Below are 15,357 nucleotides of genomic sequence, written 5' to 3' on the forward strand. Positions count from 1 at the left end.
ATGTTACATTCTGCTTCTTCCTAAGCAACATTTCTAGGAAAATGCTCTAATGTTGATGCAGACTCTCATTATCCTAAACTTGGTGCAAAACAGCAGCCTGAACAACAGGGTCCTAAGCACTGTGGCTAAAAATCTGAAATGATTGTCTAATCAATCTCAAATCCAAATAGAAGAGAAATAATAATCTTTTTATTAATTTTATTTCAACAATTGCATTTCTGCTTTATTACAACTGAACTACATAGCTTAGACTGCCTCCCACACACATGTTCAGAGTCCTGTTTGCCCACTAAAATGGAAGAGAAGAAAGGAAGACTTCTGACTCAAGCAAGTTGGACAGACATGGACCAGTAGTATGGCTGCACTGGCATCTCACTCACACTAACGAGCCACCATTCCTAATGACCAGTGAATCACGGAATCCCAGAATGGTGGGGCTGGAAAGGACCTCTGGAGATCATCCAGTCCAGCCCCTCTGCTAAAGCAGGGTCACCAGCAGCAGCGTGCCAAGGATCAAAATGTCCAGGTGATTTGGAATCTCTCCAGAGAAGGAGACTCCAGAACCACTCTGGGCATCCTGCTCCTGGGCTCTGGCACCCTCACAGCAAAGAAGTTTTTGCTTTCATTTAGGTGGAACTTCCCGTACTGAAGATTGTGCTTATTGCCCCTCATCCTGTTGCTGAGCAACACTTGTCAACAAGAGTCTGGCTTCATCCTCTTTCCACCCTACCCTTTAGCTCTTGCTGAGCATTAAGCAGATCCCCTCTCAGTGTACTCTTCTCCAGGCTGAACAGCCCCAAGTGTGTCAGGCTTTCCTCTTGACTGAGCATAGAATCTTAGACTCAGAATGGTTTGTGTTGGAAGGGACCTTAAAGTTCATCTAGTTTCAACCCCTATGCCATGGACAGGTACACCTTCCACTAGAGCAGGTTGCTCAAGGCCTCATCCAACCCAGCCTTGAACACCTCCAGGGAGGGGACATCCATGACCTCCCTGGACAACCTGTTCCAGTAAAGAACTCCTTCCTAATCTCCAGTCTAAATGTGCCCTCTTCTAGCTCAAAGGCAATGTCTCTCATCCTATCACTACAAATCCTTGTAAAAGATCCCTTTCCAGCTTTCTTGTAGTCCCCTTTCAGGTATTGGAAGAACATTCTAAGTTTCCTTGAAGCCTTCTCTTCTCCTGGCTGAACAGCCCCAACTCTCTCAGCCTGTCCCCATAGTGGGGGTGCTCCAGGCCTCTGATCATTGTGGCCCTCCTCTGGACCTGCTCCAGTATTTCCATGGCCTTATTGGAGCAGAAGAACTGGACACAGTGCTGCAGGTGGGGGTCTCAACAGAGCAGAGGGGCAGAATTCCCTCCCTGTCTCTCTGCTCTCACTGCTTTGGATGCAGCACAGCATGCGGCTGCCTTCTGTCATCAACTGACATTCCCAAGTGCTTCTCCTTGAGACTGCTCTCAAGCCACTTCTCACCCAGCCTGGATTTGTGCTCCAGTCCCCTCATCATCTTTGTAGCCTTTGCTGGACCCTTTCTAGTATTTCCCTTATGATGATGCACGTTGGTGTGACAATGTTCATGTATATAACAGTGATACTGGATGGGCTTTTGCTCATTCATGTTAGTGTAAAGACAGAGTATCTCTGAGCATAACTAAATGTCTGTGAAGATGTGCCATGCATCTCCTGGTTGATTCTAAAATACACCTCTCTTCTACCGCTCTTCTTCCAGCCTCTGTCGAGTGCATCATGTCTCACTCCTCCTCAATCTGTGCCAGTATTCATGGTATTATAAATAAAATTTATGGAGTGTATGATAATTATATGACATTATAAATAGTATTTTATTTCCCACTGGTGCTTATATCCCACTTGAAATTTTCCACACTCTCATTTTTCTCCCTCAGTCCTATTCCACCAAGGTGCTGTGGGGGATAATGAAATGGATGCAAATGTGTAAAAGTTCTATAACAGTGCATTCTCCATACATCTATTTTACTAGACTAACACTCAAAACAGAGTTCCATTCTATTTAAAGCTTCTTTAAAAAAGCTCATATTTGGGCTTTGTAGAGGGATTAAGTATCTTGCTCAACATTTTTTTTACTGTAGTCTGAGCTTCAGAGTAGATCTAGTTTCATGCAAAGCCTCCAATGTATGTATTAGAAGGTATATAACAAGCTGACCTACCCAGTTTTATAGAAATCCCAGAGTCCTTAATTTTTTGTCTCCAAGTTTGTTCCCCCATCTTGCATAATATCCTTATCCATGTCATTCAAGAAGGACTGAAAGGAAAATGAAATGTGATAGGTATACAGGCTCTATTCTTTCAGAGAATAGATTTAACACTTAAGTTGGGTTTATTTTTTCAGATATTAGCCTTTCAATTCCCATTCCACACTTCTTTGGAGTTAACAGCATTAGAAAGTTCTGTGGGTTTAATCTGAAACTATACTGACAAGTTTGTTTTCCTGGTTCTCTTCAGCTCACTGTTTAAATTCCACTGGTTCTTTAGAGATATTTGCAATTTACACCACTGGGGGAAAAAAATAACAAGAACAGGACCATTCATAATAAACCAAAACTCTTTTTAGTGCAACTCTTTAGTTACACCAAAACAGAAGCATCCTTTGTTTTGATAGAAAACAAAATGAAAGCATTTGTCTATGCTGAGTAAGTATGCCTGGCTTTATTTCTTTTTGTGTGCAGGTAGAGGTTTGGGCATTTCCTGCTAAATTTAGATAGGAGGGTAAAGAAGCTTGAACAGCAAAGATGCAAAGAAGCTTGACAGCACATCAACCCATGAGCCAAGTGACAAACAAATAAGACATCAAAGTATTTTCAGGAAACATTTTGATTTATATTACAGTATCACAGTATTACAGTATCACCAAGGTTGGAAGAGACCTCACAGATCATCAAGTCCAACCTGTCACCACAGACCTCACAACTAGACCATGGCACCAAGTGCCACGTCCAATCCCCTCTTGAACCCCTCCAGGGACGGTGACTCCACCACCTCTCTGGGCAGCCCATTCCAATGGCGAATGACTCTCTCAGTGAAGAACTTTCTCCTCACCTCCAGCCTAAACCTCCCCTGGTGCAGCTTGAGGCTGCATCTTCTCATTCTGGTGCTAGTTGCCTGAGAGAAGAGACCAACTCCCTCCTGGCTACAATCCCCCTTCAGGTAGTTGTAGACAGCAACTATTCTTCTGCTTTGAACAATTTGAATGGGTACCAACAGTGTAGTTATTATATTTCATAGTGTTAAAACAGCATTTGGGTCTACCTTTGTGAGACTGATACTCGTAAAAAAGCAGGCTCACAGCTGAGTGTTGGGAGAAACAACTGCCTTGATAAATTTAAATGCAGGTTAAGTTACTGTCACCCGTCACTGCTGCAAATAGTACTTCTGGCACACAGTCTGCAAGAATAATGTAAAAGTAAATGGGAGACAAAAAGGCTCTTGTTTGGAAGGTTAAACTTATAAATTGTATGGAAAATCAGCTAAATAATCTGCACTAGAGAAGATTATTTATGTTTATACAACATACTTCCTGGAAAAGAAGCAATTCCAGATGCTGTGTACAGCTTTGTAGATAAGACTTTGAGTCAGTGTTTGTCTGAGAAAATACACTTTGTCTGACATCAGTCATCTAACATACATTTTTCCAGTTCCACACAGGCAGGATCCACATCAGCCTGTGGTTTGAGTAGATGGGAATTTGGTGTGACACTGAACCTAAACCAATACTGATGATCAATCACATCCCAAAACCAAACCAACAAGCAGTTATCAATGCTTTTAAAAGCTCATGTTGTCTGCACACTAGCCAGGTCATAAAGCTTTTTCGTCTGCTCTGACTGTGGGACAGAAGGAGACCATGCCTGCTCACAGTACTCTTCACCCCTAGTCTCCCTATGCCTCAGATTTGCAAACAAGCAACAGGGTGAGTAAGAAGGACTGTTAGTTTTAGATTCTTTATCACATCTTGGGTTTGTCTGCACACCTCCCTTTTGCCCACTGCAATAGATCAATCAGTAGTTCTGAAACAGAAATAATAAACATTGTGATAAAAGACATTTTAAAGACTTTAAGACTCTGGCCCGCAGCACATAATGATGAAGAATTTTGGCAGCTTGTGTTTCCCTTGTGCTTCACCTGTGTGTATCCACCAACACTAAATAATGTTATACTTTATTTTCTCCAACAGATCTTTATGCTGATTCACAAACTGTGTTTTCAAGTGTTAATTCGTGCACAGATTCAACTTTCTTCCTTATCTTCACAAGAAATCTGGTTCCTTTCTCTTTAATTTGGTCAGGGCATGAAGAAAAGAAAGAAGAATTTGATTTTCTTGTTGATTTTCAAGCCATAGCAGGTGCAGTCAAATTCATAAAGCATCTCCTCAGTGAGAGCTCCAGAGACTACAGTTTTATTTTCTTATCAAATTCCAGAGTCATTAGGCTTTATTCACACACAATCAACTACAGGCACAGGACCATGATGTCTGTTGGCTCTTAAGGTTAGACAAAGTCTGTAAATATACTTTCAGCTTCTCTTTCTCATAACTCTTCTCCTTATTGTATCAAAAGAATTCTTCTCCAGGGCATACTTGTCCATTTTCAAGGTTGTAAATCCATATTGCGATTAACAAGCACAAATACAGGCAGGGCGAGAAGTGGCTCAAGAGCAGTCTCAGAGAGAAGGACTTGGGGGTGTTCAGTGATAAAAAGCTCACCATGTGCCAGCAGTGGTCACTGGAAGCCCAGAATTCATCTGTGTGCTGTATCCAGAGCAGTGAGAGCAGCAGGACAGGGAGGGGATTCTGCTCCTCTGCTCTGCTCTGCTGAGACCCCACTTGGAACACTGTGTCCAGTTCTGGTGTCCCCAGCATATGAGGGACATGGAACTGGTGGAGTGGGTGCAGAGGAAACCACAAAGATCATCAGAGGACTGGAGCACCTCCCTGGTGGGGGCAGGCTGAGGGATGTGGGACTGTTCATCATGCACAAGAGAAAGCACCAGGGAGATCTTAGAGCAGCCTTCCAGTAGATGAAGGGGACTACAGGAAAGACGGGAAAGGACTTTTTACAAGGACTTGTAGTAATAGGATGATGGATAATGGATGGAGTTGATGAGAGTTGATTTAGACTGGATATTAGAAGGCTGAGGAGAGACCTCCTGGCTCTCTACAACTCCCTGAAAGGAGATGGGAACAAGGTAGGAATCAGTCTCATCTCCCAAGTAACAAGTGACAAGACAAGAGGAATTATTTCATCCCCAGAAGATTGTCAAGGCCCGGAACAAGCTGCCCAGGGAAGTGGTTGAATTACCATCCCTGGAGGTATTTAAAAGATGTGTAGATGTGTTACTGAGGGACATGGTTTAGCAGCTGACTTGGCAATGTTAGGTTAGTGGGTAAGACTCAATAATTGTAATGGTCTTTTCCAGTCTAAATAACTATTTTTCATTAAAGCTGGGGAGGGTTTTGGAGCACAAGCCCTATGAGGAGAGGCTGAGGGAACTGGGGTTGCTTAGCCTGGAGAAGAGGAGGCTCAGGGGAGACCTTATTGCTCTCTACAACTACCTGGCCTGCTGGTCTCTTCTCCCAAGCAACCAGCACCAGCACAAGAGGACACAGTGTCAAGCTGTGCCAGGGAAGGTTTTGGCTGGGTATTAGGAAGAAGTTCTTAACAGAAAGAGTGATTGGCCATTGGAATGGTCTGCCCAGGGAGGTGTTTAAGAAGAGACTGGATGAGACACTTGGTGCCATGGTTTAGTTGATAAGATGGTGTTGGGTGTGTGGTGGTTTGAAAGGAAAGGCTCTGCTTTCCCTCCCCCACTGAGAAAGAGACCACGGCTAAACCCAGTCAGAGAAATGAGATTATATTTTACAAGGAAACAGATTCTATGTAACACAACAAATACAGGTATTTTACAATATATACAGGAATATACAGCAAATGAACTCAACCAGAAACCAGACCCCCCACAGAGGGGGCTTCCCCCTGTGCCCCCTTCACCCCCTACCTCCCTTCTCCCCCAAAAGAGGTAGAAGAAGAGACGAGGATGGTTAGCAGGACAGGGGAAGAAGCGGACAGGCCTGTTATAGGGAGTGAGTTAGTTCTTATCTCTTGGCAAGAAGCCCAGAAGCAGATCCAGCCGAAAGGGACAGCGAAGGAAGGAAGACCGAGAGAAAGTTCCCAACTCCCCTGGGTCCAATCTCTCCTCCCACAATCCTACCAATGAAATTTGTTTAGAATACCAAAATATTTTACAAACATTTAGCCAGTGTGCCCCTTCCTTAAAGGCACAGCGTCAAACGGCCACAGGGTGATAGGTTGGACTTGATGATCTCAAAGGTCTCTTCCAACCTGGTTAATTCTATTCTATTCTATTCTATTCTATTCTATTCTATTCTATTCTATTCTATTCTATTCTATTCTATTCTATTCTATTCTATTCCTATTTTTCCCCCACATATGCTACAGAGGTTAAAAATCTATCTGGCATGGACAAAAAAGGAAGACACATTTTTTTGTCTTGTTCAGTAAACTTACTTTAGGGTTCATAATAGGTGAGATACTTCAAATCATTTATATCACAGGATCTGGGCAAATAATCTGACTGTGACTAGCCATAAAATAGAAGCACATCATGTACCTCCCAGGTCTGTAATGTATATACTTTTAATTAAAATTTGTTCATAGGTTACACATTTCATATGCATAATACAAGAAGATAGGGAAGCTGATGATAATGAATTTTAGTTCTGGAGGTATAATTTCAAGTCCTAGAAAATTTAAGATGAAAAAGGCATAGAAAACTGAAAGTATTTCTAGTATATTTCAAAGAAGTATTAAGATGAAAAGAAATCCTAATGATAGAGCTTATTCATTGTAAGGTTAAAAACTATGAATATGAGCAATATCATGGAAAATATAGGTGTGTTCAGCAAACATTTCTAATTTGACTCTGGGAAAATGAGGATATGGCTAATAAAGAAATACTTTCTATTTTGGCAATGGGACATAAGCTTGAAAGGATATTATTACATCTTGAACTTGTTTCTTTTTAAATGTGTCTGGGTAACTGATGATTTCAGGAGACATAGAGAAGATTTATTCTAATCTATCAGACCACAGAATCACAAAATGTTAGGGGTTGGAAGGGACCTTGAAAGATCATAAAGTCCAACCCCCCCCTGCCAGAGCAGGATCACCTAGGGCATATCGCACAGAAATGTACCCAGGTGGGTTTGGAAAGTCTCCAGAGAAGGAGACTCCACAACCTCTCTGGGCAGCCTGTCCCAGGGCTCCAGCACCCTCAGAGTGAAAAGGTTTTTCCTTATGTTTATATGAAACCTCCTCTGCACCTCTGCTTGCACCCACTGCCCCTTGTCCTATCACTGGACATCACTGAGCAGAGCCTGGCTCCATCCTGCCAACACTGCCCTTCACATCTTTATATACATGAATGAGGTCACTCCTCAGGCTCCTCTTCTCCAAGCTAAAGAGCCCCAGTTCCCTCAGCCTTTCCTCGAGATGTTCTACTCCCTTCAGCATCTTTGTGGCTCTCCACTGGACCCTCTCAGGGAGGTCTTTTTTGGACTGAGAGGGCCAGAACTGGACACAATATTCTGTACTCAACAGGGCAGAGCAAAGGGGGAGGAGACTCTCTCTTGCCCTGCTAACCACATCCCTTCTGTTACACCCCAGGATACCATTGTCCTTCTTGGCTACAAGGACAGCCTGCTGCTTCTTGAAGTCAAGGGAAGTTGCTATTACTTTGCCCATGGTACAATGTTTGTACCAATGAGAATTTTTCTCTTCAAAGGTAGGTATTTCCAGAAGGCCTCTCACTCAGGATGCATCTAATTCCCATCTACTTCACATTGAATAACAAAAATCAACTGCATCAAACATTTAGTCAAAGTTGTGGCAGATTTTCCCTCAGTTAACTGAGTTTAACAAGTATTGAAATCTGTATGAGCTGGGCTGATGAGGAGAATTTTTAACCTCTGACAATCTGAATAGTATGGCCTTGAATATTACCTGGTTCTGGTTGTGCCCACATCTGGGGAATCTTATTTGAGAGCTGTTTTCTTAAATTTTGATTTATTTTTTCTGATTTCTTTTTGTACTTCATAAAAATATTAAATCACAGAATGGTTAGGATTGGAAGGTACCTTTAAAGTTCATCTAGCCAACCCTCTATGCACTGAGCAGGGACTTCTTTAACTAGAGAAGGTTACTTATTGCCCCAAAAAACCTACACTGAAATGGTTCCGAGGATGGGGCATCTACCACATTTCTGGGCAACCTGGGCCAGGGTCTCACCACCCTCAGTGCAAAAAGTTTCTTCCTGTATCTAGTTTAAATCTGTTTCTTTTCATTAAACCCATCACCCCTTGTCCTGTCACAAGAGATCCTGCTAAAATGACTGTCCCCAGCCTTCTGATTGGCTTCTTTAAGCACTGAAAACCCACAAGAAGGTCTCGGTGCAGCCTGCTCTTCTCCAGACTGAACAATCCCAACTCTCTCAGTCTGTTTTCCCAGTGCTGCTACTGCAGACTTCTACTTGGTAAGTGGAAGATAATGGGATATTGCTGCTGAGGGATCCTCTTTCTTAAATCCTGGAATGTGGTGTAGTTGGGGCCAAGTGGTCCATGTGTCATCCACTCCGAGCCTGTCTCCTGCAGAGGAATTAGCCTGTGCACAGTTTCCCCAACAGCTGTAGCTATACATGGTTTTTGCATTGCACAGGACAGAGGAAGTGTGGTTCATGGTATTATGGTTCCTCTCAGAGCTGAGCACTTGAGCTTGCCTTTGGTTTGTGTCTGTCCAGCTGGCAGCCTACCTAAGCCCCAGTCACAGACCAGTGCATGATGCAAATCTGGGGCATTATAGTGTTTCACTGACCTTTTTCTTCTGAAGTTTAATATGGTGGTGGCTTATTTTATATCATCTTGGCCTTATTCAAGTTATGCCCTTGGGCATTAAGAAATCCTCAGGCTTTTCACAAAAGTAGAAGGTGAAAAACACCATCTCCTCTTCCATTGAGCTGTTCTGCCAACAGATTAACTTGCAGCTGCAGGGGAAATATTGGCATCAGACTCCCACTGTTGCAGCAGCCCATTTGAAGCAGTCACCTTCTCACCATCCAAGAGTAGAGCTGTCTCATTTAGAAGACATTAGGACAAAGGAACATGGGAGAGTTGCTTAGCATTTACAATGATGTGAATTTTGTTTTCCAAAAGTGCTTTCCAAGCTATGCCACAACACTATTCTTTAACATTTACACTTCCTGGGACTAATATTACTTTACAAAACATGTAAGATGCTGACAATGAGGCATAACTGCTAATTTTGCCCAGGCTCTGGCTTGTGTATGGTTGACTTTAGCAGAGATTGTTGTGGTTATGAACAATCGATCAGACTCACTGCAAATCTCTTTGTAGGCTCTGACTTAATCATCTGCAATAACAGAGATTATTTTCCCTTTTTGAGTCTTCTACACAGCACAATTTATAGAGTACAACAGCATTTATTTTTATTTCCTTCATCTAGATGTTTTACATAGCACTTTCCTTATATCTTCCCATACCATATGATTTACAGTGTATTGAAATGAATGCAAGGGTAGAAGAAAATGTATAATTTATACACATATTTGGGGAAAAAAAGGCAGAAAAAAAAGAGGCAAAAAACCCATCATGGATTGAAATTCAAAAGAGTTTTTATTGGCCTGCTGCCCTAGAATTGCTTTCAGATCCACTTGCAGTTTAAGCTTCTTTCAAGATGAAAACATGTCTGCAACTAAGGGGTGTTTTATGTCAGAACATTATTCTTAGATTAAACATCACTCTGGATGTCACGGCAGAGCAACACAAATACTAAACAGCAGAAAAAGATACAAGAAATAGTGTTGAAGTGAAAACTGTATTTTAGATTGTACTTGTTTTCACCTCACACTGGCTCCCTGACTCATATTCTTCACTCTAAATTTCTCTAAGTAGAACAAAGGGCAGAAGACCTCATTCAGCAGGAAAAGACAGGGGCAGGCATGCAGTGCAGCTGGTTAGAACTGGCACCACTGGGCTTCAGAGTTATGTATGTGCTAGCCAGGAAGTCAGGAAAGAGATTTTTTTGGTAGGATATATAAACCCATGGTTCTTATCTGTAGGAAGATGGAGAGAATGCTGCCCATAGCAATGAGTAGTGCCATAGCTCTGGCACTACTTATTATATAACACAGTTCCACTATAGACTTCATCCTAGGAGCCAGACTGACTTATTTCCTCTCTCTCTTCTACAAGCCCAAAGCCACCATCCTTCTCAACAGCAGGCTTTGCCTTCAGCATTAAAGAACTCTGTCCAATGGTGAACATATTGTTTGGGCTGGAAATACATGGGCAACCACCTGCTGTTAAACCTTAGTTTCTTTCTAGTGCCATGACAGCTGCTAGTCTTGGCTCTTATGCAGTAGAAGAAGAGGAAGAGAAGGAAAGAATAAGCTTCTAATACCTTTAGTGTTTGTATCTGGTGCATAATTAGTTTTCCTGACCAGCAGCCAGGACTAATGCTATGTTGCACTGTAGGAGGTGTTCTGATGAATGGTACTCCTGTGACTTTGGAAGGCAGAATTTTCTCTGCTAAGAAGAAGATCATTTACCCTGTCAGGCCTGCTAGTCTGCCTTTGGCAGTGGGCAGGAACGTGATTTCCAAAGGAGAATAATGGACATTTGGTACAAATGTCATCTAAGGGCTGGAGAGTTCGTGTTAGAATGACTGAGGAACAAATAAAAGCTGAATGATAAGAGAGGGGAGAAGGAAAAGGGAGAGAATACACCACTGCTGAAAAGGTGAAATTAAGAGAAAAAAGGGAACTCAGGTGTGTATAAATATACATATTTATGTAAGTCATATAAAAGTAAGATAAGGATAGGAATTTAGTTACAGAAATAAACTCTCATTTCAGGATAGCAATTACAAGTGACTGTCACCCACCCAGAAAATGCTTGCAAAACCCTCTTCACTCAACATCCTAGAAATAACTCAAACACCCATCCTGAATTGCAGTCCAGATTTTTCTGCTCTTACAAATGCAGGAACTTCTGAAGTCTGATTTTTTTTCCCTCAGGTTTCCTTTTGAAAATCAGTTCTTGCTTTCCCTATCCAGGGATCACCAAAGGAGGATTAGACTGGGTATAAGGAATAATTTCTTCACCAAAAGAATTGTCAAGCCCTGGGACAGGCTGCCCAGGGAATTATAGAATGAATCATAGGAAATAGTTTACTCAGCAATGCAGTCTTGTATCTCAGAAGGCCCATGGTCTAGGGTGCATCAAGAAGAGTGTGACCAGCAGATAAAGGGAGATTCTCCTCACCTTCTACTCTGCTCTACTGAGGCCAATTCTGGAGTACCCCGTCCAGTTCTGGGCTCCCCAGTTCACGGGGGACAGGGAACTATGTGAGAGGATCTAACAGAGGCTGTGGTATGCTATAAAGTAATAAACAGACCAGCTTCTTACCAGAAGACAATTTCATGTAAATTAAGTCATGTGAAATAGATTGATTTTTCAATGTATTTTGATTTATAGTTAACAAATCAAGATTATTGCACCTCCTCAGCTGCAGTTTAGATTAAAAAGATGTATTGTCTAAAGCTTCAGTTCACAAAGAAACAGAAATGAAGCTGTAATCAACTCAGAGTAAGGTTCAGAAGAGATCCAGACAAGAGCTGTTATTACTTACACAAAATGTACCCCATATTTAGGAAAACTTTTAATCTGCCTTAGATGTATTGAAAGCTCCAAAATCTGAGAACTGAAACTGGCAATGTTCAGACTGCAAATTAAATGCACTCCCTGTAGTTGAATACTGCAACAGATTGTTGAGAAAGTCTAAGAGATCTTCAGCATCAGCCTCCAAGTCCAGAGGAGGTGTTTGGGGCTTTTTTGTGGTAGAGAGTTTCTTCATCAGTCACAAACTTGCTGACACAGGCAGCAAGAGCCATTTGATGATTTTTCTTTGGCTGCATTAAAAAGGGATCATTTTGGTGGTCTTCACTGTTCCTCAAAGTTCTGACAATGAAAAATGGATGAAATGTAGCAGTAAACTGGGGTGTATAAAAACTGCAACTTCTCTGCTATTCCTGTGTTTGAATCTCAGCTTTGATATGGACAATTAGTCAGACAGCGAGTTTAGAAGAAAAGGTTTCATCAAGGTATAAAGTGAATATTTTGCATTATAAAGCTTGTGTTCTTTTCTTGCTGTCAAAGCAATTCTGTCTTGATGGACTCTTCAGGAACTACAATTGACCTATATTTTCTGATGTGTTCAAATGAGAAAAAACACCTAAGTAAAAAAATCACTGAAATATGCCTAGAAAGCAATAACATTTAAATAAAAAAGCTAGTTTTCTTACTTTTTTTTCTCTTTCACTTGAGAAGTATTTTTAGAGTGCAGGGTAATTCACTAGTTTTAGTGCCTGAATTAATGGAGTCAATATGCCCAATGAATATGTTTTTCACTTTAGAGACAAAAAGTGCTTGTGTGTCATTTTTCTCACCTTTTTTTTTTTTTAAACTAAAATCCAGTAGTTGAATGAAAGCTATAAAGGAGGTTACTTGGTTTTTAGCTTCCTAAAAGGAAAGGGAATTTGTGATATTAAAACCTTAACACCTGACAATTGATAAAAAAAAAAAAAAAAAAACCACATCTTATAAATAGTGATTTCCAAACACTATTTTAGGCACACTGGTGATGTGCAGAATATGTAAGAGACTGTGGGGATCTGTTTAGTCTCACGCTCTTGACTGGTAAATTGCATTAGATTTCAGGTATAGTTGCATAACCCTTGCTCTGCTGTAATCCTTCTGATTTGATTTTGGTAGAAAATGGCCTCTGCAAGAATTTGTATGAAAAGAAAGGCAGTTAACAGGAGCTACTTTAAACTGTCACCTGTTATGCATGTAAATTTAAGCCACGTTGGGAATAAAACAGTTTGGCTCTGCAAGAGAAACAGGAGGATGCTGGAATTAGAAGGGTTACCCAAGAATGTTTTTATCTGGATCCTACAAATAGTTGTGGGCTTAAAAGCACTAAAAAATGCCAGTATTAATCATGTATTATGAAGCTGATCCTACTTGTTCAGATGTGGGCAACTGCTTTGTTTCAGATGGCCCTCAAATACTGTTTATTTGCTGCATCCTTGATTTTTCTCTTTTGTGTGTATTTTGTAAATGAATCTTGTGCACTATCTAGCTGGGACTTTCAGCAGGATCTTTCAAACACTCTAATTTTTTTGCTCTTCTGTGATGTTATTGTAGGGACAGCTCAACAGACATAACTATAGGAATTATTCAACAAAGTCATTCCTATAGTTATGTCAGACCGTGGTAGGTAAGCACAGCCTACAGGTTGCCTTGGATTTCATTGTCACAGTACTGGAGTTGGTAACCAAAAGGGTTAATGGTGTACCTTGCAAAAGCAAAGTTACTGCAAATGCTGTGTATCTTGGCTAGATTTTGAGGACAATGAGTCCTTCTACTAATAGCTCTTATCTGGTATCTTAATTGGTAAGCAAATGAATAAAAGATGTGTTTATTGCTGTGTAATTGACTTGTTTGTTTTCCCTGCTATCACTGATTTGTTTTAGAGAGAAGGAGGGGACTTTGAATTCATTTATATCCCTCATACAACTGGAAAGTCATCTGGCTTTAGGAATCAAAACTATTATCTTCATGTTTCCTCAAAGTGGAGGCCAAAAGCATACAAAACTGGAAACGTCATAATAAAGTCAACTATGGTGTGATATTGTTTCTCTGAATTGTTGAAATCAGCCAGCTACCTACCCAAGTGACATCATCAAAAATGAAAGAACATTACCTTCTTGAAATGCTTGGTGCTGATGAAAACCCATGTTATATTTGGCCCAGCTATGGGGAAAATACTAATTTCGTTTCAGTTTCGGTCAAATATGGTGTTCTGGCACTGTATTCCCATCAGGAGCAAAGAATGAACAACAGGAACAGCAGCATCCCAAGAGGCTTGTTTTTTATTTAATTTTATTTTTTATTTAATTTCTTCCTGAGCAATGATGTTTTTATGCAGTGCTGCCTCCACTTCTAATAAATAAAGCTCATTGCTTGTCCTATAACACATGACAGAGCAGCGCTGTCAAGGCCAGTTGTAATACCCAGCTAGTCGCCCCCAGCTAGTCAGCAGAGCAGAGGAGTTTGCAAATGAAGAACATTTGTCTGAATGACATATTTCTGAATGAGAACTGCTTTGTTTTGCAGAGAGTTTGGCCGCTGGAAAGTAAACAATCTTGCTGTTGAAAGAAAGAATTTCCTCGGCTCCCCGTTGCCGCTCGCCCCCGAGTTCTTCCGTAACATAAGGCTGCTCGGCCGCCGCCCGACCCTCCAACAGATCACAGAAAACCTTATCAAGAAATATGGGACACATTTCCTACTGTCAGCTACCTTGGGAGGTAGGGTTAATGCTTGGAAATACTGTGCACAAATTTGGTGTGACTGAACTGAACCTGTTGGTCACAACTGATTTCTCTGTAGAGCCGTGGTGCTCTTTCTTCTGAGAGCAGCTCGCCCAGGGCTGGACTTTAAAGCATGAGAGCAAGTTTTGTCCACAAGCCTTATGGCTTCTGCTGATGTTGAATTTCGCTTTATTCACGCTGTGTTAACAATTTTGTGGAAAAAAATGTAAGAAATCCTGGTGCTGAGACTGAGGTTCCTTGTGGCCATGCTCCTTCTCTGCACTATGAGGATATTAAGGAGACATTTTTTCTGTATGAGGCCCTCATAAAAATCTACATAGTAACACAAGTGTCTGGGTCTATTAAGGTGCTGAAGAAACGAAACAAGAAACCCAGTAACAATTATTTCCAAGATATCTTTTCAGCTAGGAGGCTTTTAAAAAACTTTGGCTGCTGGGAAGTCCCTATATTGTCACTCTACCCTTTTTAGAACCTGTGTCCATTTAACCAGTGGGACTAAACTTTCAAAATGGGATGATGAGGATTTGCCATGTGATTCCCATTAACTTAATGGAATCTGCATCTCTAAATCCCCACAGACCACTTTGGAAAGGGTAGGCTGATATATAATTGGGATCCAGTCACCAAATGGATTGAAGAAATCCAGTGAAGAGGCCTAATGTTCAAGAGAGAGCATAAATTGTTCCCAATGAAAGATAATTAGTAGCTGCGATTACCCATTGAGGCATTACAAAACGAACTGACATTTTAGAAATGCAGCTTCATCCCTTGGTGGGTGATTATATTAAAGCTAATTCTGGTGATTGAGTATCCTTCCAGCAGGACAGTCTTGTCAA

The 15,357-nt window shown here is 41.2% G+C and overlaps 1 protein-coding gene across 2 annotated transcripts in view; it reads left to right on the plus strand.

Moving 5' to 3' along the window:
• The window catches only part of BRINP3 (BMP/retinoic acid inducible neural specific 3), a 232,250-nt gene that overhangs the window by 115,824 nt on the left and 101,069 nt on the right, over window positions 1-15,357 (plus strand). For both annotated transcript variants that reach the window (XM_054165573.1, XM_054165574.1), the window contains exon 3: window positions 14,307-14,497. In XM_054165573.1, the coding sequence (XP_054021548.1) occupies window positions 14,307-14,497 (191 nt within the window). The remainder of the gene's footprint in view (window positions 1-14,306; window positions 14,498-15,357) is intronic.

The sequence above is a fragment of the Dryobates pubescens genome, chromosome 11, assembly GCF_014839835.1.
Source record: "Dryobates pubescens isolate bDryPub1 chromosome 11, bDryPub1.pri, whole genome shotgun sequence".
Taxonomy (NCBI): domain Eukaryota; kingdom Metazoa; phylum Chordata; class Aves; order Piciformes; family Picidae; genus Dryobates; species Dryobates pubescens.